Source organism: Mustela nivalis, assembly GCF_964662115.1.
Source record: "Mustela nivalis genome assembly, chromosome: 1".
NCBI classification, from domain to species: domain Eukaryota; kingdom Metazoa; phylum Chordata; class Mammalia; order Carnivora; family Mustelidae; genus Mustela; species Mustela nivalis.
In genome coordinates, this window is record NC_139020.1 from 30,077,977 (window position 1) to 30,103,566 (window position 25,590).

General features: G+C 36.4%; 1 protein-coding gene across 1 annotated transcript in view; it reads left to right on the plus strand.

The window, feature by feature from the left end:
- Nucleotides 1–25,590, plus strand: part of ROBO2 (roundabout guidance receptor 2) — a 594,514-nt gene that overhangs the window by 416,141 nt on the left and 152,783 nt on the right. Inside the window, 2 exon segments of the mRNA XM_082689522.1 lie at nucleotides 1,935–2,055; nucleotides 14,801–14,939. Coding sequence (XP_082545648.1) covers nucleotides 1,935–2,055; nucleotides 14,801–14,939 — 260 coding nt within the window.

Here is a 25,590-nt window from a genome sequence, read left to right on the forward strand (position 1 = left end):
TTATTGAGAATGAATGTATTTCACTCTAAAATGTTTTAACTGAACAAATGTGCCATTTCTATAAAAAGTTCATGTAGCCTGGTATCTATAATCTTTGAAAGTATCTTATAAATGAAGGTTTTTTTTAATATTTGCACCGTGGTTGTATCATAACATAGAACCAGATAGGCCGTGTAAGAGATCACAACATATATTCACGTGATTCTGGCTTGAACTCTTGACACCATGAGGATCCACATTGCCAAGGAGAATTTGGTTCTCAGTGGTCTGTGCTTGGATACCAAGCATGGAAATATGTTCCTGGTGATAGAGTAAAATCACTGTTGAAGGGGTTCTGGTTCATGTTTGCATCATTTAATTTTCGCTTTATAAGAAACCACCACAAAATACAGCAACTTATAATAACCATTTTATTTAGACTATGATTCTTTGGGTAAGATGACAATTCTTTATTCTTGGCCAGCTTGGCTGATTTTCACTTGGTTTTCTCATGCTTCTGTGGCCTGGTTAAAAGTCGTGCCGGCAGCTGGATGATCTAGGGTAACTTTACATGTCTGGCCATTGACTTATACTCCTCTTGGCATCTTGCTTCTTCTCATGGCCTCTAATTTTCCAGCAGGCCAGATCAGACTGGTTCCTATCGTGGTCTCAGGATTCCAGCTATAGCAAGGAAAGACAAGTCTCAATTTGAGAACACTTTTCGTCTACTGAAACATTGATTTAATTTCATTGGTCAAATCAAGTCGTATTGCCAAACTCAGCTTTAGGGAGAGGAAAAATGGCCTTCATGGCCATTTTTATAATGCACAATTCATTATATTCCACTGAACAAGTTGACAGTCTTTTCTTCCCATGTAAAAATAAAATTGAAAGTCCCTTTCTGTGACATTGCAAGTATCAGAGCATGAAATATATCCATTGAAAACATACCTACATGGGTTTTGTTTGTCTGTGAGATAAAAGTTAACAGAGGAGCCACCATGTTCTTCTCTCCTCTTGAAGAACATTCAGTCATTGTGATGTTAAGATTGTCAAATTGCATAAATACAAAGAAAAAAAAATTGGAAAAGAAACCATGAGATGATACACATACTGAAAATCTAATTCTACTTCAATATCCTCTTTAACAAATAGACATTTTAACATATGTCATTGGTTTATTTGGTCAATAAATGCTCTTCATTTAGGAGACAATCAGGAAGCACCTATTAGAAGTCAGTGATTTATACCAACTTGTACTCTCATCATTTAAAAATATATATATTTATTTTTATCCAACCTGCCTTCCTCTTCAGAAATTATCTCATACATACAGTCAAGGTAAGACATAGATAATTAATGCTAACAATTGAAATTTAAGCTCCATGAAGGCAGAGGTTTATTATTATTTGATTTACCCCTGAATCTCAAGCATTTAGAACACTGCCCAGCCCACAGAGGTAGTCAGTAAGTGGCTTGTTGAATCCTTGGTGTCTGTTGGATTTCATTATATTACCAAAAGCAGTTATTTTAGTGATTCTTTCTGATAACAAATATCAATAGCAATTCATTCCACCTACTTCAGAGTAAAGACCAACCATTAGGATTTGGTTGAAGCATTCACAAAAAACGGGACCAGACCCAGACAAAAAAGAAAAAGAATGCCCAAAAGCATTTTCTAGAAAGGGAATATGAAGGCATATCTTGAGGGAGAAATAAAGAGAAGAAAAAAATGCACACAGGTTCCAAAATAGGGAGAAAGTTTTGTGTTTTAGACACTGAGCTATTTCCTTTAGGAAAAAAGTATTCTGCTTAAATATTCAAAATTATTTATTAGTCATCTTCTCTTTGCTGTTTATTTTACTTTCCATTTTCTTTCTCTCTTTTCCTTTCTTTTTTCCCCTCCCTCTTTTCTCTTTTTTCTTTTCTTTTCTTTTTTTTTTTAATTTTAACAGATCCGTGGTGGAAAACTGATGATCTCCAATACCCGGAAAAGCGATGCAGGGATGTATACCTGTGTTGGCACCAATATGGTGGGAGAAAGAGACAGTGATCCAGCAGAGCTGACTGTCTTTGGTAAAACTCACTTTCAATTCTAAATTGCTATTTATATATAATTCTCCTTTGATGTTTATTATATTCCTTGTTACTAAATATCAGGTTGTATAGGGACAGGTACTTACGACTTATGGTGAGTAATGAAGGACTAGATTTGCCTTGTTTTCTGGTTCTTTCTTCAGATGAAAGATTTCATCTGAAGAAAAATAGAACTTTGAAACAATAATTCATTTATTTTGTTCATATATATTTATAGGATTTGCTTTTCATCAGAATGCAAAAACTTGATCTTTCTCAAATTCTGTTTGAGATATTATATCTGTCTAAAATTTATTCACTGTAATGTACTTACCAAGTATCTTTTATGTGCAAGACAGCGGGTACTTTTTTTGGTTTTCTTCTTTTTTATTAATGCAGTGCAAACATATTTCACTTGCTTTCTACTTTAAAATTTTTCAAATTGAAATATTTACAGTGTAGCTTTGATTTTAAAAACTAGCCAACTACATATGCACACACATACATAAATACATACATGTAATCAAAATTAGAGAAAAACAAACAAACAAATAAACTGTCTTGCTGATGCGGGCAGGCTGGGTCTAAGAACCCAGGGGAAGATCCCACAGGACCAGCCAAGAGGGTCCTTGGCTTCACTCAGGATAGAAATCCAACGTGAGCCAGAGAAAGTGAAAATAGAGTTTATTGTATAGTGTAAGTGACAGACAGAAGAGCAGACAAAGTGTCTGGGAGACTCGGAAAGAAGAATGAGTTCTGTTGTTGCTTATAGCTAGGGGTAAATATTAGAAAAGAGTCTGGGGTAGGGGCGCCTGGGTGGCTCAGTGGGTTAAGCCTCTGCCTTTGGCTGAGGTCATGATCCCAGGGTCCTGGGATTGAGCCCTGCAAAAGGTTCTCTGCTCAGCAGGGAACCTGCCCCCCGACACCCCTCTCTCTGCCTGCCTCTCTGTCTACTTGTGATCTCTGTCAAATGAATAAATAAAATCTTAAAAAAAAAAAAAGAAAAGAAAAGAGTCTGGAGTATGTGTTCCTCCAGGAGTCCAGGGTAGGGTCAATCACGGGCAAGTACTGGGTGAACAGTAGGTGTTACTCCATAAATTACTGAGGGTAGGGATATTGATGCCAGCATCAGTTATGCTTAGTTTGAAGCTAACCTCCTGGGACATTTTGGGATCAGGTTTTCTTAGGTGTTAACAGGTGTTTGGGATCTAAGACAAAAACTCAGAATGATTAACTTTCTTGCTACCCCCTTGAAGTGGGAACAGAGCTTCTTTTGGAACATATGGAATATGAGTAAATGGGGCCTCCCAGAAAAACAGCAGAGATGGAAACATTGTAAAATGGAGTCCCTTCAGCTTCCCTAGTTCATGGCTATTATATTCATGTTTCTTTAGATTTAAGAACCCAGGAACTCTATTGGAGTAACATGATTAATGAACTAAACTCGATTACACGTGGAGGTGCTTCGGTGGCAACTGGTTGGTATCAGCTCCAGTCTTGATGGGAGGAGATGAAGCCCCACTTTGTGCTCCAGACTGGGTGTGGTACCTCCCTCAGAAAAACAACCAACCCACCCCCCACACACACACATATCTTGATTAGATCTGTATCAGAGGAATTGTGGAGAAAGCACTAGGAAGGAGAGAACAGAGGATTACAAAAATAGCAGAGTAAACAAAAAAAGAAAAGATTATAGGGCAGATGTGGAAAACTGAAAGAGAAATGAAGTGACAGAAAATTAGGAAAATCTTAACATTTCCTAACGATATTGGAAAATGAAACATTCCTTTAGAAGTCATTGAAGTCCCATTTAAGTCTATGTAGAAATACACACACACACACACACACACACACACACACACACACACACACATATATACATATATATACACACACATACATATGTTTATCTATCTCTGTTTTGAAAGATTTAACTATTGTTGATATGTGATTTTTTTAAAAAGATCTATTTATTTACTTACTTACTTTTGAGACAGTGAGCATGAGAATGTGAGCAGGGGGATGGGCAGAAGAAGAGAGAATCTCCAACAGACCAGCAGACTCCCTGCTGCGTGTGGAGCCCAACACGGGGCTCAATCCCATGGCCCTGAGATCATGAGCTGAGCAGAAACCAAGAGTGAGATGCCCAACCAATTGAGCCACCCAGGCGCCCCATATTTTGTGATTTTTTTTAACACAACAAATAAGTGTGATTTTTAAATAATTTTTTGTGCCGGCAAAATAATCTTCCGGGTTTATGAATTATGGAAAGATTTTATTGCTGGTCCTGACTCCCGAACATGTTTGAGGGTAGCTTCAGAATCCTGCACGCTTTCTGAAAGAAATTTCTTTTGCAGTTTGAGAAGTGCCATCCCGTGGTGTAACGGGAGTGCCACAACGCCAAAGAGCCATATTATGATTTCCATGACATTTAGAGTGTTAAGATGTGCTTTCTGAATATGGACTCGAGTGCAATCCTCTCTTTCCAATCACTCTAAGTACCGAGTAATCTCTGGTAATATTCCTTATGGATACTAAGCAGCTTGAAGTCCCAAATGACAGAACCCAGAGAAATCCCATAGTTCATTAAAGGAATTGAGTAGTAAAAATAAAATTGTTCAAAGTATGCACGTAAATTTCTGTCCTGCAGAGCTCAGACAAGTATCAGTTTGCCCTTAAATTTCATGCAGTCAGCCTTAAGAGTCTCAAAATGTGTTTCGCTCCATAATGAATAAAATACAGTTTTGCCTGGTAAGATATGAAATTAGTGGTCGCTGAACATTAGCATTGAAAACCCACAAGTGCAGCTGTTCTATTTAAAGAAACACTCATTACTATTTTTCTGTAACTGCCCACAAGCTTTGGAACAGAAAAATGTTGCATTATAACAGTTCATACTGCCTTCAGAAGGAAATTGAAAGAGTTTAATATCATTACCCAAGCAATCAGCCTTACCAGAACGTGACTGTGTTATGAAATATTCACCCTATATTCCCTAATGGTGGGACAAGAACTACAGGAGATCCTTAAATATGATGGGACTTACAGTGGAACTTCTAAATTATCTTGAAAATAGCTCTAAACCAAAAAGATTGAATTTGTCTAGTGTCCGTACCTCTGGAAGAATTGATTTAAGAAGCTGAGAACGTTTATCTAATGGTGTAAACTAGTCAGAACTGACCCAAGGGGTTCTAAGTACAATATGAAGTTGGAGGAAAAAAACTCAAAAATTTCCATTACTGATAAGAAAACAACATATCTAGAAATAAAAGATAAAAATAGTAGTGATTGTCCAATTCAAGGACATGACCAGGATTGCATGAGAAAGGTCCCTTCTGTACTTTGCTCAATTCTGAGAGGAAAGAACTAGTGTGCTATGAATAGTGGAGACTTCCTTACGTTATTTTGGTGCTTTTCTGTCCAGTACATATTTTCTAATAAACTTCTTTACATTTCATCATTGTTAGATATTATTATTTCCAACCCAGGGTTTATAAACCTATAACTGGTTACACTTTACCCCTCCCCGACTCTCGATTTTATTCTCAAGTAGCAGCAATTCTCCTTTAAAAAATTTGGCTACTGTAACCTTCTGCAGCTACAGAAAATTTTTACAGAAAATTGAAATATGTTATACAGAAAAAGTAACCGATAGTATTAATTGTTCAAAAAATACAATTCACTTATAAATGACAAGGAAAAACAGAAAAAAGAGTTACAGTAGATCTTGGTTAATACAAAAGCCTTTGGCAAGTATTTGGATTCTTCATTTTCAAATTGTTACTCTGCCATTCGCCATGCATCATTTTTCCTATTAGTTCTTTAATATTTGTTGGCCATACTTAACAGCTTTGTTAAGGGACAGTACCAAATCTAAAATTAAGAATTAGGCATCACAGTGTTAATGGATACTAAAATCTGAGAAACACTCCAGTTGCCTTCATAAAGAATACTCCCTAACACTTTACATATGTGAATCAACTTCTAAATGTCCTGCGGTCAGAGAAACTAGATGCATAATTAAATTTTTAATTATAGGTAAGTTTGGGCTATCTGTTATCCAAAATTTAAGTGTCAGTTAAAAATAACAATTTTTTAAACGATTTTTATTTATTTATTTTTAAAATATTTTATTTATTTACTTGAGAAGGAGAAGGAGCATAAGGAAGGTGGAGAGGCAGAGGGACAAGCAGACTCCCCACTGAGTGCTGGTCATGAAATCATGACCCGAGCCACAATCAGACACTTAACCTACTGAGCCACCCAGGCGCCCTTGAAAAGATTTTCTATTTTTTTTTTAATTTTTATTTTTTAAAGATTTCTATTTATTTATTTGAGAGAGAGAGTGCACAGAGGAGAGTGAGAGGCATAAGCTGGCTTTCTGGTGAGTGGAGAGAGCCTGACTTGATCCCAGAACCCTGAGAACATGACCTGAGTGTCAGGCAGATGCTTAACTGACTGAGCCACCCAGGTGCCTGGTCCCTTAAGTGACACATACACACATACACATGCACATAGGCCTCATCTTTGAGCATTTCTACAAGCTTGTGTCGTTTTTTTCTTCTGAGATTTATTTCCATGTTACTAAATATGTCCTTATTCTGTAGTTTTATGCATTATTTTGACTTCCTATTTGTAAGATGGTGGTTTGGCTCACATATATCTCCTTCCCCACCTTCTCACCTCCACTTTCCCATCTATCTGTCCTTCTGTATATTGACTTTAGAAACATGGGTTGTATTAAGATTCAGAATTTGAGTTATGATAACCATGTAAATATGGACTGAACTTAGTGTTTGCTATGATGATGGCATTTCTCTTCTGGCATTTATTTGTACTTGAGTTAGTAATAAACCTATTTTTTTCCCTTTTATGGGTGTTCATCTACATCTGTCATGAGTTCTTGAAATCTCTAACAGAAGGTTTAAAGTCCTCTAAATTCTACTTAGCTATTAAGTCCCCCTTTTGTACAGCCTTCTTGGAGGCCTCAGACCTCCTGCCAATCTGACTGGGCTACTTCAGATCTCCTCTAGAAGCTCATGCTGATGGATATTTATCTAGCTTTTTCTCTCATGCTGGATTTTGTTTCCTGCACTCTGCTTTTGTTTCTGTAAGTCCTGTATCAGAAGAGTGTTTCTCTCCTGCCTTCTATCTGACTACAGCTTAGAGCAAATTTCAGGGCAAAATGCATGTATTCTTTCTGAAACTTAATTGATACTTTGGCTGGTTATAAAATTCTAGTTTAAAAAAACATTGGTCAGAATATTAAAATCACCACTTCAAAATCATTCAGCTTCTGTTGCTGCTCTGAGAAGTCTACTGAGCTTCTGACTCCTATGTGATCAGTTTTCTCTCTTTCTTTTTTTCTCTTTCTGGTTCTAGTACTGTATCTTTATTCCAGTGTTCTGAAATGTTTTAATACTATGCCTTCACTTGGCACTTTTTTCATTTATTTGCTGATGAGCAATTGTAATTTAAAAACTATCTAAATAATTAAGGGAGTTATACTCTCACATCTTTTTTATTCAAATCATGTATTTGTTAATTTGATGTTAAACCTCCAGGTCTTTTTTTTTTTCTTTCATTCTTCCTTATTTATTATATTCTATTCTTGTTTCATGGATAGGTTAAATTCTTTTGCATCTTAGGATCTTACTAATCCTTTTTTCAAATATAATTTTCTTGTGATGCTTCCTGCTTTTATTTCTTCTGACTTACTCCCTACCCCCTTTCCTACATTACTGTATCTTTAACACTGGAGGCTTTCTTCAAATGACCAGTGATCTATTGTTGTTCATTCATATTTAACTCCTGTTCACCAAAAAGACTATTGGAATCTCTGTGTCAGTTGATGGCTTTCAGGGTAGGGTAATCAAATTGAGAAGTAGCCATTTCACTGGAGATGAATACAGAGGATGGAGCTGGTGATGTTGATTTCCAGTTATTAGAGGAAAGATTATAGGCAGTGATGGCCTGAGTGTAGTTGAGATACTGGGAGACAAAGCTGTGTGAGAAGATATCTTGGTACCAAACCTTAGGAAATGTCTAAGTTTTATGGATAACTTGTGACCTTCATGTAAGAATTCCAAATATAAGGCATCATTAAAATTAAGATAATTATTGAGAGCAATATAGTTCTTTTAAATATTGTTTACTTGCAAACGTTAGAACAGCATAATATTTCTTGTTCATTCTCTCATTTAACAAAATTCTACTGAGCACCTCGTATGTGCCAGGCCCTATTTAAGTGTTTAGTAAAGTAATAAAATGAGTAGCCGTATGCCCTGCTTTTGGTGGACCTTTTGCATTACGTTATCAGCAAGAGCATGAAACTACGGTGAGTGAAGCATTTCCTCCTCCGAAAACATTTACCTATGTTTGTCTTTACTTCACAGGATGATTTCTCTCAGACAAAGAAAATTCTTGGCAAGAAAAGAAATTAATGCACCCAGGATCTATTTAATCACATTCAGACAGACTGATCATTATCATCTGGTCTGTTTTGGAAGGGCACAGTGATTCACATTCAGTGACTATCATAACCCCATCCCCTCATGCCTGCCCAATTAAATAAAAAGAGACATACTAAGGCTAGCCATCTGACTTCCATTTTAATAGACACCATAAGGTGGCGAGTGCTTCTGAGTCAGCTGAAGTTAAAGATAAGGTTTACAAGCACTGGTCAGCTCTACTGTTTTTTTATTGCATAGCTGTGGTCGTATGGGACTTAAAGGACTCTACCTACATGATTACTGCTGCAACACCACTTTTGTAATGTCAAACAAAGTTTTTTTTAAACATTGTTAAGATGATCCCAGTAATAGCTGTCATGACACAGCCATTGCCAATTTTATCACCCGAGTCAAGGACTGCCGGCAGTTGAAAACGGAAATTTGTTCAATGGGGATTTAATATCCTTCATTGTCCCATGTAAATAAGAAACTTAAGAGAGATTATGCAACCACATTTCAGACTTACCGTATTTTGTATGAAAGCGAACATTTTGTTTTCAGAACATTATTGACACGACCATAGTGAGACTTGGCATTTGATGTTATTACAGCCCTACAGAGTTGGATTTTCCAGAATTCCAATTTGAGATTAAATTGACCTGACTACTTGAAAGCTGTACTTTACATGGTACCACACTGCCAAACAACACTAACGTCTCAAGAGAGATTAACCCTGTAAGCAAGTTATACAGGTGATTCAAATCCAGTTAATTTCACATTAAAAAAAAATGTTAATTGCATTGGCAAAGACATTGCCTCCGATCATTCAATGGCTATATAATTAGGGATCAGGCCATTCAGAGGGACTCTGATCTAATTGATAAGCAGTCAGAAAACAACCCTTGAGATTTCTCCCCCTGATTTTCAATATGTGATCAGACATAAGGTGGTAACGTGGAAAAATCAGTGACCTTATTTTACATGCCTCAAAATTAAGTTTGCTCATGATTTAGTAGTTCAAGATGTTTTCACCTATATTTAATTGTGCAAAACTTCCTTCGTGGGCATTAATGAGTACTGAATATGATTACTTATCAACTTACTTTCTAACGCTTATAACTTTGCATTTATTTGCAGATGATTTTGACACAAAACAGCAAACCCCAAGACATTTCCTTGTAATTTTTGCAAATTGTGTCTGAAAGGGGCATGGCTTTATGTTTGGTTCATGATAACAGTGGTCACTGCAGTGGCAAAGCCTTCAAAAATATGCTTTCTACCTGGACAACTTCTTTGGTCTTTAATATTCATATTTCTAGTTCTCATATGTTCTGGAAATAAAGTCTAGTTAAGGAAACTGGAAAATAATTCTTATAAAAAAACATATTTCCATTTAAATAAATGTAGGCAAACCTACAGTTTTTAACATACTGTTTTTTTGTAGGCAGTTAAAATTGAGGTAGAAGGTGAATTTAGTATAATTAGCAGAAAACAATTGGAATAATGAATAATACAATTTAGAGATAATTACTATAATGGGTGCTGTGGAAATTCCCAGAATAATACTTTAAAAGTTGTGACCAGACTCTAATGTATTAGTAAATGTCTATGTCACTTTGTTGAAAGGTACAACTGAAGATACTCAAGTATGAAACCCAACTTGATGTGCCCTATATGTGCAAATGACTTTTATCTGGCTTATTCTTTGCATTGTCTTTTTTTTCCCCCCATCAATTGAATTACATTTTCCCTCATGAGCCAATGTTAGGCTTCCAAAAATTCTATACCACATACTCCCCTATGGTTATCTAGTTGCTAGGCAACTAGACTCTGCTTGAGGGCAGAAGGAAATAGTGCAAGTTCATTGTGAAGTTGGCCACCCCTGCTGAGTTCATCAGAACAGCAGCAGGGGATCCTGTATCTTCCTTCTTCTTGAAATTATAAATTAGGTGCTTCCACGTGTCCCCATACAAAACAGTGGGGCTTAGAACACATAGGATAGCCAAAAAACCCTCAAGGATCCTGACAGTGTCCCAAGGATGAAGAAACAACTTTGCCTTTAATAACTCTGGTATTGTAACAAATCTAATGTAAAGTTTGCCCTTTGGATTAATTACATTCATATGTTGCAATTTTGTGACAAGTAGCATCTTAAAGGAAGCATACAAAAATTTGGCCTGAAAAATATCCATGTGTGTTTTAATGGAACTAGTCTCACGTACTGTTAAAGAAATTAATTCGTAGTTAGAATCATGTCATGGAAATTTTCTGTGTTACATAGATGACAGAGAGAGAGGGATAACTTTATCATTCCAATGACCTACTAGTTTAGCAACATATGAATCTGCCACAATTTTTCTTAAAAGCACTCATTTTCCAATACTCCCAGTGTTGCTACAATGATCCTATGTAGTTCTTCTTTTTTTGTTGCAATTATCAATTATCAAAATTATTCTTTTCTCCAATATTCACATTTTCTTTCTTTTTCTTATTGATCATTAATGTTGCCATGTCCATCTTATTTCTGATTTTAGTAAGCATGTTTTTAGCATATTATTTTTAAAAAGTTTTGCATTTGATTTCTGATAAAATATCTTCCCCATGCTTAAGAAGTTTTGATTCCTTTTTATTCATTTTTTAAATCCAAGAGCTTTTCAATATCTACAGATGTAATCATATTTTTTTCTTTTTCCCTTCTAATATGTAAGCAGCCTCCTTTAACTTCTTTTTTTTTTTTTTTAGATTTATTTACTTGACAGAGACACAGAAGGAGAAGGAGCACAAACAGGGGGAGTGGAATGAGAGAGGGAGAAGCAGGCTTCTTGCTGAGCAGGGAGCCCAATGTGGGACTTGGTCCTAGGACCCTGGGATCATGACCTGAGCCAAAGGCAGGAGCTTAACGACTAAGCCACCCAGGTGCCCCAGAAACCTGACCACAGTGGCATAAGGATAAGGTGTTCATTTTTCTCCTATCTACCTTTTTTTTTTTTTTTTTGTGATGAAAGGATCCACGTACACACACACACACACACACACACACCCTATAACCATACTCCACCTGCCAATCTGTTCCAATTTGCTAAATAGAAATGAGAATCTTTCTAGACTTTTCTTCTTCAACCTTCACATCTGACTGATCACTCAGTTCTGATATCTCTTCATTCCGTCCCCTTTTCCATATCCATAGAACCACTCTATCAGTCAAAAGCTGAAATAAGGGACGCCTGGGTGGCTCAGTTGGTTAAGCAGCTGCCTTCGGCTCAGGTCATGATCCCAGTGTCCTGGGATCGAGTCCCACATCGGGCTCCTGCTCCACAGGGAGCCTGCTTCTCCCTCTGACTCTGCCTTCCACTCTGTCTGCCTGTGCTCACTCTCGCTCGCTCTCTCTCTGACAAATAAATAAAAATAAAATCTTAAAAAAAAAAAAAGCTGAAATAATTTCTTACAAAAACCATTTGACCTAATTCACTACTTCATGTTTCTCTTCCAGTTCTTCCACAGACCTGCTGACACAGTCTTTTCCGCATGTTATTAAAAACGTTGCTTCTTTATTTAAAACCCTTCAGCAGCTCTCTTGCACTCCCAGGGCAGAACTCATATTCCTTGACATGGCCTATAAGACCCTTCATGGTCTCACCATTCCCTAACTAGCTTCGTCTGTCTAACTAGCTTCATCTCCCTGATGAAAAAGAAACCAAGCTCTTCACCAGCAACCAAGCTCAAAGTCTGCCATAGGAAAAGCTGTGTTAACATGTGCTAAATGAAAGAGCAGATAAGGAAAATGACTTCTCTACATATACTAGGTTGCAGCCCAACACACCCATTAGAGTCAGAGTGGGCAGGAAGAGTCTACTGACAGATGATTTCTCAATCTCAAGCCATATTAACAGTGGCTTAGCTCTCTTTTAACCTTGGTCATTGCAGCTTTTAGATGAATTGGATGAACGTTCCTAAGTGATGGGAAAGAAAAAGTTAATCCTGCTTTCTGTGCTCATGATTCACTTGTGCTGTTAGCATTCCAAGCGTTCACACAAGGATACTCTACTTACCCTGTTGCCCATTTGCCACCACAAACAAAGGCTCAATATCAACCAGCCACTGCTAAAATAGTTTTTTGGAGCATAGAGTGTCCAGGGTTCAAAAGGATCATGCTAAATCGGGGCACCTGAGTGACTCAGTCAGTTGAGGAACCGACTCTTGATTTGGTCTCAGGTCGTGATCTTGGGGTTGTGGAATGGAGCCCCAAGACAGTCTCCATGCTCAGTGCGGAGTCTGCCTGTCCCTTTCCCTCTGCTCCTCCCCAACTCATGCTGTCCTCTCTTTCTTCCAAATAAACAAATAAAGTCTTTTTTAAAAAAAGGATGATAGTAAATCATTCCATCCAACATGCAGATTTATTCTGCTGTCTTTGAGGGAGGGGGCTATAGCTGCTAATTGATTCTGACTACCTAAAGTCTTTAGGAGCAAACTTTTTTTTCCTTCCAAGTTTTTATGGGTTATTTCTAAATTCTGTGTTTAAAAAAGCACTCCATGGGGGCACCTGTGTGGCTCAGTAGGTTAAAGCCTCTGCCTTCAGCTCAGGTCATGATCCCGGGGTTCTGGGATCAAGCCCCGCATCTGGCTCTCTGCTCCGTGGGGAGCCTGCTTCTCTCTCTGTCTCTCTCTCTCTAGCTCTCTGCCTTTCTGCCTACTTATGATCTTTGTCAAATAAATAAATAAAATCTTTAAAAAAAAAAAAAAAGCACTCCATGAAAAGTTCTGTTTGCCTGTTTCACAGCTTGGGATTTTGAGGTCTCAGAGTGCAAATACGTAAGCATATGCAGGCTGCTCTTTTAGAGAAAATTTTGATCCATACTGTCAGCTTCACTGGGGAGAGATGGAGTTGTCTTCCTTCTGAATGCCAATGATTGTTGACTTTACTGCAATACTATATGTCTCCTGCAACTTACGCATTTATTTTATAAATACAGATTTTTATTTAGACAATAAAATTATACACTTCCTTCCTATACTCTTAATATATGCTATTTGAAGTGATTTATTTTCTTTAAAGTTTCCTTGCTAAATATGTTTTCGTTTTGTTGCCATTTGTTTGACGTTTTTAAATTGGGTTTGAAACTAGAGTCTTAAGTGACTAAATACGGCCATATGGCCAGATAAACTGTGTCAATTCCCAATGGATTTCATCTTTCTTTTCCCTGACTTTTCTTTCTACTTCAGTAAGTAGCACTATTGGACTCCCTATGATTTGGAGACATGTGCTAATAAATACTTAAATGGTAATGTTTCCTGTATCAGACCATTCTCAGGAAGGGAAGAAACTAGATAAGAACTTACAGTGCTTAGAAATCCATAAAGCGACTGTGTTTTATATTTCTATTAGGTGGTAATATTTTTATGGACAGGGATTGATTGTTTTCCTAGTCTTATGTAGAGGGGTACTGAAATGCAGAGTAAGGAGGATAGGTGCAAAGTAACAACAACAAAAAAAAAAAATAAAGGGGAGGAGAATGAAAACAGACTACTAGAAAAATAAACATAAAAGTTAGGTAAAGAAAAAATCTGGAACACTAAGAAGATAATTGGAATGGTCCCAGAAAACTATATATGATGATAAATAGTTTAAAATAATTATTAATGTCAGTGTTTTTGACTTGAGAAAAAGTCAGATTGACAGCTTATTTATTTAAGGAAAAAAATCAGGGAGAGAGATTTTTTATACATGAAGTGAAAACATTCCTTGTGAAATGATAGCCTATCTGGGAAAACTTAGATAACACTGATATGTGAGAGCACAATGTTTTTGTTTGTCTTCTCTAACATTCTTTTTTTTTTTTTTAAGTCTTTATTTTAACTCTGGTTAACGCTAGCATTCTTGATGGAGAATTAAGATTAGTTTCCTTTTCGATATTTTCTATTGGTTTCAACTCTTAACTTTCTCATTCAGCCATTGTGATAGATTCAAGTGATCATTTTTTATCTCTTTCCTTCTTTCTGTGGAATTCAGTGTTCAGATTTTTTATGACAGGATTTACATGATTTGGCTCAGGAATTCATTGAAAAATCAATTTAATATTTTCCAAAAGACTGTATGGTGTTTCATATAAACCAGAGCTACCTCTGTATTCCAAAATATTTTATTTTATTCAATTACATTGGATTCATAAGGTCTAATCAAGACACATTCGAGATTCAGAGTTCTGTTTTTTCTATAATGTACTTAAAACATGCACAACATTCATTTTGTTTTACCATTGTTGCTTTTTTTTTTTTTTTCTTCTTTCCTTCCTAAGAACGACCCACATTTCTCAGGAGGCCAATTAACCAGGTGGTGCTGGAGGAAGAAGCTGTAGAATTCCGTTGTCAGGTCCAGGGAGATCCTCAACCAACTGTGCGATGGAAAAAGGATGATGCCGACTTGCCAAGAGGAAGGTAAGGACATCATACGCGTGGAAAATTGTTACATGACCACCGAACAATTAGGAAGAAAAAGACATCCCAATCGTACCACTGAACACTCTTACAGCCCAGTGTATTATTTCCACACATATGGTTTTTACATATGTGAGCCACGTAGCTGGTGTTTAATAATATGCCAAAGTCCTCCAGGCTTTTACTGTCACTCGTTCATTGAATTTTCACAGAAATGCCCGATCCGCCACTCCATCTACTATCCCCAACTATCAGCGATGCTGAAGTGGCCCTTTCCAGGTCTGCCATTCTGCTCCTGGTGAACTCTTGATTACCTAGCCTAATTGCCTCCAGTGACTGCTCTGCTACTGTGATACCTCTCTGTCTGCTGGCTACTGCCTGCCTTCCTTGGTTGTCCAGAGCCTCACTAAGCAAAGGCTGCTGCATGTAGCTTCTGGAGTGAAGCAGAAGTTTCGTGTACAACACAATAGTGAAAAGGCAGTGAATGCTTGACATCACTATCCACACAGAGAATTGGTCACTTAGGGACTGCCTGCCACTTTCTCGGTCTCCATCTCTTCATGGAGATCTTCCATCTGTTTTCTATCCTTCCTATTACCCAACCCCAAACCCAGCCATTCAACTCTCTAGGGGAAGTCCAAAACTGTTTGTCATCCTTTTATAAAAATATTTAACTTTTGGTTGTCTAAAATCTTTCTAAGACCTTGCCCTTTATGACCAAATGAGTCATTCAAGTGTTTTCAAGTGTTTTTTCTAATGAGCAAGTCTACCTTTATTTTTTTTAAGATTTTATTTATTTATTTAATACACACACACACACACACACACAGAGCATGAGCAGGGGGAGGGGCAGAAACAGGCTTCCCGCTGAGCAGGGAGCCCTACATGGGGCTCTCTACCCCAGGACCCTGGGATTTAAGATTTGCTTTGTCTTCCCCCTAGACTTACCTTCTGAAACCATAGCCATCACTCCTACTACAATCGTCATCTGCATAAAATTTCACATCCTGTGTTTTTTGTGATTTTTTTCTAAAAAAAAGAAATTAGGTTTCATTCAACTGACTGAAATTAAACATGCTTTCACAGACATCAGGAACCTTTTTTCTGCTCTCACCAGCAACTGCTATGGGTACTTAACTGAATGTATCCCTTCATTCAAAAAACCTTGGTTTATTTATTACTAAGCCTCTGATACTATATTTTCTAAAATTGTATCATCAAAAACACTGGTCTGAAATGGACTAAATATTAGAAAGTGAGACATTCTTTGCTATAGGAATAAAACAAGTGAAACTTTTAATTTGGTTAGTTTTTCAGATTAAATAATGGGGAAAGTCATCTCTCTGCTTCCTTTGTCACTTTGCTGTTAGACACCTTGTTTTGAAGGAGTGTTGTGGGAATTCGTGAATGTGAGATTCCTCAAGTCTTCTCAGTGGAGAAACAGGTTAAAAAGCATAAAGAGTTTATGGAGTGGCATTATTAGCATCTATCCTCTATGTATAGTCAATAACTATCCTCAAGTTTGAGAGAACTTAATGTGTAATTTAAAAATATTGATATGAATTTGAGAGATGAATTATATAGTAAAATTTGGCATAGTATAGGTGCAGGTTAATTTCAAATTACTGGGAATAAAAAGCCTTGTCAATTTTTTAAAAGATTTTATTTAATTATTTGAGAGACACAGAGAGAGAGCGGGACCAGGGGGGGTGGCAGAGAGAGCGGTAGAAGCAGACTCCCTGCTGAGCAGGGAGCCAGGTGCTGGCTCCATCCCAGGACCCGGGGATCATAACCTGAGCAGAAGGCAGATACTTAGCCTACTGAGTCCCCCAGGCACCCCAGCTTTGTCCATTTATTTAAAAACAATCAACCTTAATTTGCAATATTTTTGGCTTTGCAGAAAAATTACAAAGATAGTACAGAGAATTCCTATATACCTAATACTCAGTTTCCCCTCTTGTTAACATCTTACATTATGATGAAACATTTGCCATTCTTAATGAACAAACACTAATGAGTAATGATTTAAGTTTATACATTCTTTTGATTTCACCAGGTTTTCCATTAATGGCTTCCTTCTGTTCCAGGATCCAATCTAGGGTATTTAGTTGGGATTTTATAGAATATTGCATTTACTTTTCATGTTTCCTTAGTCTAGTATGACAGGTCCTCAATCTTTCATTGTTTTTATGACCTTGACAGTCTTACGGGGTACTGGCCAGGTAGCCTACAGAACATTCCCCAAACTTGAATTTGTTTCGTATTTTCTCACAATTAGATTGGATTTGTGGAGTTTTAGGGAAGAAAGCCACAGAGATTGCCCTTTTGTCACATCATATCAGGGGTTACATGATATCCCTAGAACATCCCTCATGATTCTGCCATTTTGAATCATTAAACAAGATCCAGTACACAAATGTTTCAGACATGGGAAGTTGAACAAGTGTGTTGCATTTTAATGGGTCTATGTCTTTGAATTAAGGTAAAATAAAACTTAATCAAGCCCAGTTTGATTTGTTCCCAGATTTCTTTAGGCATCAGATCATAAGTCTCACACCTCTATTTGCTACAATATTCTCCGATCTTATGAAGTTGATTTGCTTCGGATTGCAAATGAGAAAAACAAAAGAACAGTATGAATATTACATGTTTAGAACAGATGATAGAAAGGACTCTTAAGACAAGGTTGAAATTTTGAGAAATCTTACCTCCATTAACTTTCCTTAAAACATTGTCATAGGTTTCTGGCCTCTTTATTTTTCTATTGCTGGCATGATATTACGACTGCACTTTGTGTGACCAGCTAAATGTTTTTAAAGTATTAAGCAAATGGAAATGCTGCATAAGCTTTAAATTTTCCGTTAGAAAGGCTTAAAGTGAGGATCAGTGCAGTATAGAAATTGAGGTCAATATTTTTGTCACGATAGAAGCCATGTCCTCTTTCTTGAATTTTCAATCTTTAAATGGTATTTCAAAGAAGCTTATTCATTCTTAGATTTGTATTCATTAGCATAAGCTTCACTTATGCATAATGAGGGGGAAATAGACCTCTTTACTTGGTGAGGAATAACAGTAATGACTTTTAACCAACCATAGCCTAAATCAACAACATTGATTCTATTACATTATTTAAGTCTCCGACTAGGGAGATGGCCATTGTTCTTGTGTAGGCAATTGTGTGAAGTGGTGTGGAGGATGACATTTCCTTGGCTTAACATTTAATGCAATTTGAATAAGGTTTGTGTAGTGGTTCATGCTTAACACATTTATAGTAAAGCTTTGTAGGGCAGCTGCATAGCCTGTAATTACTATGTAAGTAATATGTGACTATTTTTCTTTTGGAGACAAGAAAAGCTTTTCAGTTCAAGTTTAAATTTATGAGATGCTGTGATAGCTATTTAAACCTTCGACACAGAAGAAGATATCTGTGCCAAACTTTCAGTAACCAGAGATGAATTAAGCGCATATTTTTTTATCTTTACTGTGAAAATATTTTTTTTAGTAGTACTCATATAGCTCCTTCTTTGATTTAGCCTTTAAACTCCTGACCTTTCTCAGTAACTATCTTTAATAAAATTAAAATGTACCCTTGGCGAGTTGTATTAAAGACATTTTTTTGATTAGATGAGTGTTTTGGTGAGGTGGGAAAAGTAGCAGTTCCTAAGGCCAGCAATAACCCTAATGCCCAACCAGGGAAAAGTTGTCTATTTGGCTATTTTCCATATAACAAAGAAACAAAATGGGAAGGAGCGTTTACCTTATTACATGCTCCAGTCAAAATGTTAATTGCTTGCTGAAACTTCTGAAGATGCTACTGTTTCACAACTGGAAGTTTTAGGGAGAAAAAAGAAGTCATTGCTTTGATCTGTGACTATGTCAAGTATCAGCATCTTTTTCAGAGGGGCTCCATATACATGCGCTCAAATAAGTGAAAATCGACTCATCTATTATGGACGAGAATTTTACATACCAATATGAAAATGAAATAGGTAGAGGGAATAAGATGGGGAGGTAAGGGGAAAGAGGGGAAAGATTTTATTATTTATAATGATTATTTTTTTAAAAACAGGGTTTTGTTTTGTTTTGTTTAAGTGTAATTTAAGTGGTAGAATGTACCCTCTCCAGAATCACCTACATTTATTAAGTGCCTACTATATTTAAATGCTCACTGACAGTCTGTTTAAAAAAAGTCATTTTCATCAAGATAAATATACTGTTCTTGGTTGTTTGTTTTTTGTTAACCAGATTGGGTGATGTGGGAAAGTATTTACATACACAATACATTAAAGAAAGTCAGGACTAAAGTAATCCTAGTCTCTTCTTTGGGTACCACATTTTTTTTCTCAGGCAAACCTAGAGCTTTTTGCTAATTAATACTCTTTTGATGACTTGTGCCTTCCTCACATCTTTCCACAAAGTGTTTCATATGATAAAAGTTGCTAGTATTTATAATACTAAGACAATGTTTCATCTTAGGCTATGTTTCATCTTACTACATGGATAGTGCATATTTGTGATATCAAAATAAAAATACATACACATATATAATATACATATATATCCTGAAGCTATATGAAAAATACCATGTATTAATATGAAAGAAACAATATAATCAATTTACAATGAAACAAATAAAAATTAAATTGAAATACACCAACAGTATTGAATAGTATTCTGAACAGTATAATTGAACAGTATTCTGTTCAATTGAATAGTAGTGAGGAGAATAAAAATATCCCTTCTCAGAAATTAGTTAAGGAGTAGTGCAATGAATCTAATTGCAATTTCTTATCTGGGCCTGTCAGTACAGATTGTATTTCAGTTAATTATTGGCAGTCTTTTAAAGAATTGCAAATAGGAGATTTAACGTACTTCATCATTCATATAATTTTGTTGTATCACCGTATAGCTAGCGCCATGATTTTTTCTATTTCATTTTTATTTATTTTCTAAACCAATTCTAAAGTGACACTAACTTTCTTAATAAAGATCTAGGTTTGCCTGAGAAAAAAAAGGAATGTTCATAATAGCTTGTCAGAGCAAAAAGGTAATAAAATATGCCATTTACATTCTTATGTATGCCTGCAAATTTTAAATGTGGTTGATGGCTTGCACATAGTGGATATAATTCATGAATATTTCATAAATATAGAAAAGGGACTTGAGACTAAGAATTGCAAGATATATGGTGCAAAATTCTATCAATTTTCTTGAAGCCACTGACAAATTCCTTTTTCTAAAGTGCGAGTCTATTTTAAGAGAGATTTTTTAGAGTTCTTAGTTCCGTGAAATGTGAGATTCACATAAATACATGAATCCTTAAGAAAAGAAACTGAATAGAATCACTTATAATTCCTTTTTTTTTTTTTTTGGTAACATCTTTACACTAAGTGGCTCTTTTCACTTAGCCCTGGAAAATGTTCTTATATTAATTGTTTTGAAGCTCCATTGTTTAGAGCATGTGCTTCTGGGATGGAGAGAGGCTGAACAGGTGCTCAGCCTCGCTGCTGAGGAGATGGGCCTTCTTCACATACAGTGTGTGCTTCAAGGACATGTGGTAATTTGGGCTCCTGATAAATAACCACGCTGATTAGGTAGGCTGGTCGAGATTGGTCAATTAATTTTTTTAAAAAAGAAGGAGAAGAACTGAGAGCTGGAGAAAAGCAATGTATATAACACATGATACATGATATCTGAAAAGTGGATTTGTTCCTAAGGTTTAGAAATATTAAAAAAAAAAAGTATAAACGAATATTCTATGATTTTTCAGCTATCCAGATGCCTTAGCCGTTCTGTCTAGAGAAAAAATTAGAACTACATGTACAATTAGGCCTTTTAAAGGGAGGTCTTTTAAAATAGCTACCAATAGCAAGAAGAATGTTGAGGCCATTACCAGAGATGTTAGACTTTAGCCTTGTTCTGACACTGTTCAGTCATTTATCTGTTTAGTTATACTCCCATGTTCTGGAAATGGTGTTTGACATATTTCTCTACCACTAACTAGGAGTGTGACCTTGAAGAAGGTATTTAAACTCTGTGTTTTACATCCTGAAGAAATGGACCAGCAATGCAGTGGGACTAATGACTAACCTACACTTTGATTCGTTCGTACAGAGTGAATAATTATGCCATCCATTCTAATTCAAAGGGTTATTAAAATGATAACTATTCAAAGCACTGTAAATACTGTACCACGGATACACGTAACAAGTGCTCCAGTTTTATAAATCCAGCTGATTGCTGGCATTTCTTACTTATATAAAAACTATAAGGGAAATATAGTGAAGGTGAAAAATATTGAATATTCAATTTCTAGGACACTCTTTCTTTGGCCAATTTTTATAGAAACACATAAAATCCCTTTGATTCAATAAATGTCACTTTTGTTTTCAAAATCATATGGATTTATTTATATATTTGGCTAGCCAGTTTTCCTAGCCCGAGAGTTACCTCCAATTTTTCTACCTCTGGAAGATTGTGCACGGCCCAGATATTTCATCATCGCCTCAGTTCAAAAAGATATCTTGGTTAGGACTTTCAAATTTCACACATTATACTCTATCATTTGTCAGCTCATAATAGGAAAACCATCACTTTTGTAAGAAGACTATTGAAACAATAAAAGCAAGTAGTTTTGAAGAACATGCTATTTGTCACACACTTCTGCATGTTAATTACGTTATTTTCAATAGTGTTCTAGAAAAATACAACTCCCCATTTGAGGGATATGGAGGTAGAAGCTTAAATAATTTTCTTCCAAAGTCACACTTAATACATATTATGGCCAGGACTTGATTTAGAATATGTCCAGCACAAAATATGTATTTTTAAAGAGATTTTATTTATTTGACACAGGGAGAGAGATCTCAAATAAGTAGAGAGGCAGGCAGAGAGAGAGGAGGAAGCAGGCTCCTTGCTGAGCAGAGACCCAGATGTGGGACTCGAACCCAGGACATTGAGATCATGACCTGAGCTGAAGGCAGAGGCTTAAGCCTCTGCCACTGAGCCATCCAGATGCCCCTAAAATATGTATTTTAAACTAATGGGCTTCATAATTATGTGATTATTAATTGTTTATGTACTTGAGCCACGTGTAAATTTTATATTTAGATAAAATTTTAGATAATCAGAAACACTCTATTATGAATAACTTTATGGGATTAATATAGCATTAATGTTAAGGGTAATTTTTAGACCAATTTCATAAGCCACACATAAATTCTCTTAGTGTTTTGAAAAAGTTAAATTTGGACCAGGTCAAAGTTACTTTGTTGGAAGTTGAAGATATAGATTTTGTTTACAAACAGGATTAATTAGCAACTTTCAGAGGGATGCCAAAATGGTCCTTTTTCTGTGTTTTCATCAAATAGGTGCTAATAGTTGCTGTTAACACAAAACTAATTGCCGCTTAGGTTGAGGAGTGCAAGTTGCCCCATCCTGTGACCACACTGGCCCATCTGTTGAGAATCTCCGCTCGGGAACAATGCAGGAACTGGCATCCAATTTGGGTTCTGGCCAGTGGTCAACTAACAAGCTGGGACACACTTGGAATATGAAATGCCTTGAAGTCAAAGATGTCCGTTAACTGGCAGCTCTTGTGCTGTGTCGAGGCAGAGCCAAGACCAGGTGCCAGTCTGCAGAGCAAAAGAGTCTGCTTGAGTGCCACCTGTCATTGGCACATGGGTGTTGTCCAACACGGGAGCTGCAGCAGGTTTGTTCCATCCATCAAAGTGAAGCACATTCAAGAATTCACTAGACAGGCATCAGGGTTCCAGCAATGTTTTTCCATAGCCCAAATTATAGGACAAGTCAAAGACTTACCAAGACATGTCACTGTATCAAGCCACGGGTGGGTATATTGGATATTCAATATATATATATTCACTGTTGGAGACACAGTTTCTAGTCCCTAGATTCTTACCTTAACTGTAAACAAAATATAAAAAGGAGAAAGTTCTTTAACTGACCATGTTAACACAAATTCTTGCCTTCACATGACAGTTTGTGTTTAGAATCCCTTCGATGATTTCAAATCCCTTGGGGGTTTTCTTAAGATACATTTTTTTTTTTAAGATTTTATTTATTTATTTATTTGACAGGCAGAGAGGCAGGCAGAGAGAGAGAGGGAAGCAGGCTCCCTGCTGAGCAGAGAAACCGATGCGGGACTCGATCCCAGGACCCCGAGATCATGACCTGAGCTGAAGGCAGTGGCTTAACCCATTGAGCCACCCAGGTGTCCTTAAGATACACTTCTGATAGACTTTTGCTGTTGTTATACTTCTTCATCAGTTGTCATTGCAATGGGGGCCTACAAGGTGAAGTTGAACTTAGGAAATTAGCAATCTTATCCCAGCTCTGCCAAAATGCATCACGCTGTTTTAAGTAATTTACATAATATCTTGAGTATCAGAGTCCATATCTGCAAAATGTGTAAGTTGGATAGGATGGTTTCTACGCCTTTAAATTCTGAAGTGGTTTGATTCTGTGAATGGCAATAACTCAGAGCATTTTAACAAGTATGATAACACATTTTTATAGGAGGAAAAAAACCCCAGAAATTTAAAATGGATGGGCCTAAAGAGGAAAATAAAAGTATCCATCTGCCCATATATTGCTGACAACTACTTTTTATATTTTGCACATATCCTGTCATATATATATGTATATATAGGCATATTATATATATAAATATTCATATATGTTATATAAATATTTATATATTATATATATTTATATGTAAATATATATATATAGACATACTTTTTCATTCAAAATCGCCTTTGATCCTAAGTACCTTTGATCCTAAAAACCTATTTAGGTTTTTGTAGGAAAATTCTAGTATCAGTTCAAAAGACTTGTTTTTTATTGCATTTTCCTTTTCTATAAATAGAATATTAATACATTATATTTACATTGTGCTTACTCTATACAAGACCTATGCTAGGCATTTTACATTAATCTATTTATTCTTACAGCAGCCTTATGATATAAATGCTATTGTTGGGGCGCCTGGGTGGCTCAGTCGTTTAAGCGCCTGCCTTCAGATCAGGTCATGATCACCGGGTCCTGGGATCGAGCACCACATTGGGCTCCCTGGTCAGCAGGGGAGCCTGCTTCTCCTCTACCTCTGTCTGCTGCTCTGCCTACTTGTGGTCTCTCTCCATCTCTCTAATAAATAAATAAAATCTTTTTTAAAAAATGCTATTGTTATTCCCATATTACAAGTTGAAAAATGGGACACAAAGAGGATCTAGTAAGGGATCTAGGATGTCTGGCTCCAAAGCCCACACCCTTGACCACTAACTAGAGGTGCTGGGTGGAAACAATCTTTTTCCATTTTCCATTTAGGATTAAATATTAGGAAAAGGCAGCTTAAGAAACATTTGCCTATCAGGTGGTCACAAAATATATCGATGTAATGAAGTACATCTACATGATTTTATAACCTTTATCATAATGGCACTTATCAGTAATATATATCATATCAAATAAGTATGCATGATTTAAAAAATTATCTTTACTTCCCACTGCCCACTGAAACACAGTTTAAAATAATTCTGTATTATCACAGAATATTTTAGCTCAATATATTCTTGTGTTTCTCTTTTGATTTTCTTTCTTTATTTATTTTAGTGAAAGAGAGAGAGTGTGTGTATGTGAGTGCAAGCACAAGCAAGGGAAGGGACAGAAGGGGGAGAGAGAGGGACAAGCAGACCCCACACTGAGGGGGAAGCCCAGTGTGGGGCAAGACGCTGAGACCCTAAGACCCCAACACCACAGCTGCTAGACCATGACTGATCAGAAACTGAGAGTCAGATGCCCATCCAATGGGGAACCCAGGCACCTCTATTCTTGTGCTCTTCTTAACACTGTATCTGAAAATAAAAATGAAGTCCCTGAGAACACAAAAGAAGCTAAAGAGTTACTTGCAGTGAGAATTAAACCATTTTAAGTATATAAATCTAGAACTATGGACTTTCCTAGAGCATGTAGTTTAATTCATCTTTTCATCTGCACTGCCTAATGGTACTCAAACAGTGGTTGAATTTACCAAAAGAGCATTATTCTATATTTTCCTGATAGTATTTGATTGTCAGCCAATCTATGGACAGTTGTGAATTGGTTGACAGGACTGAGATCTAGACTTTATATTTCCTAAAGTGTGGGGCTATTATCATCACCATTATTATTGTCATAATTATTATTATTTCTTATAATGGTCCTTTGGGAAAAGTTGCTGCTTAATCCAGTTATTCAAAACAATTGGTATGAATTGAAAGGGAAAGGAAAAAAAAAAACCCACAAAGAATAACTTGAGACCTAGTATTAAAATAGCATGATGGATGAGAGTTATATTTTTATTAGTATGTAAAGGAGATACAGTTGTCAAGGAAAAGAGACAAAACTCAACTACTTTCAAAGCTTTGTAAGAGTAGACCCAACTCCACAGAGTAGAATCGATTATTGGAGAAATTTAGTTTGTGCATAATATCAACTCATTGGAGTTTCATTCTCAAAGGTCACGTTTGGTAGTGGAGGGGGTTGGGTGCTGTTATTGAGACACAATGAATCTTTGTCAAGAAATTAAATTACTAGAAGTCTCTTCTGGGAAGGTGATTCATGATATAAATCTATGGGGTAGACCTGTGAC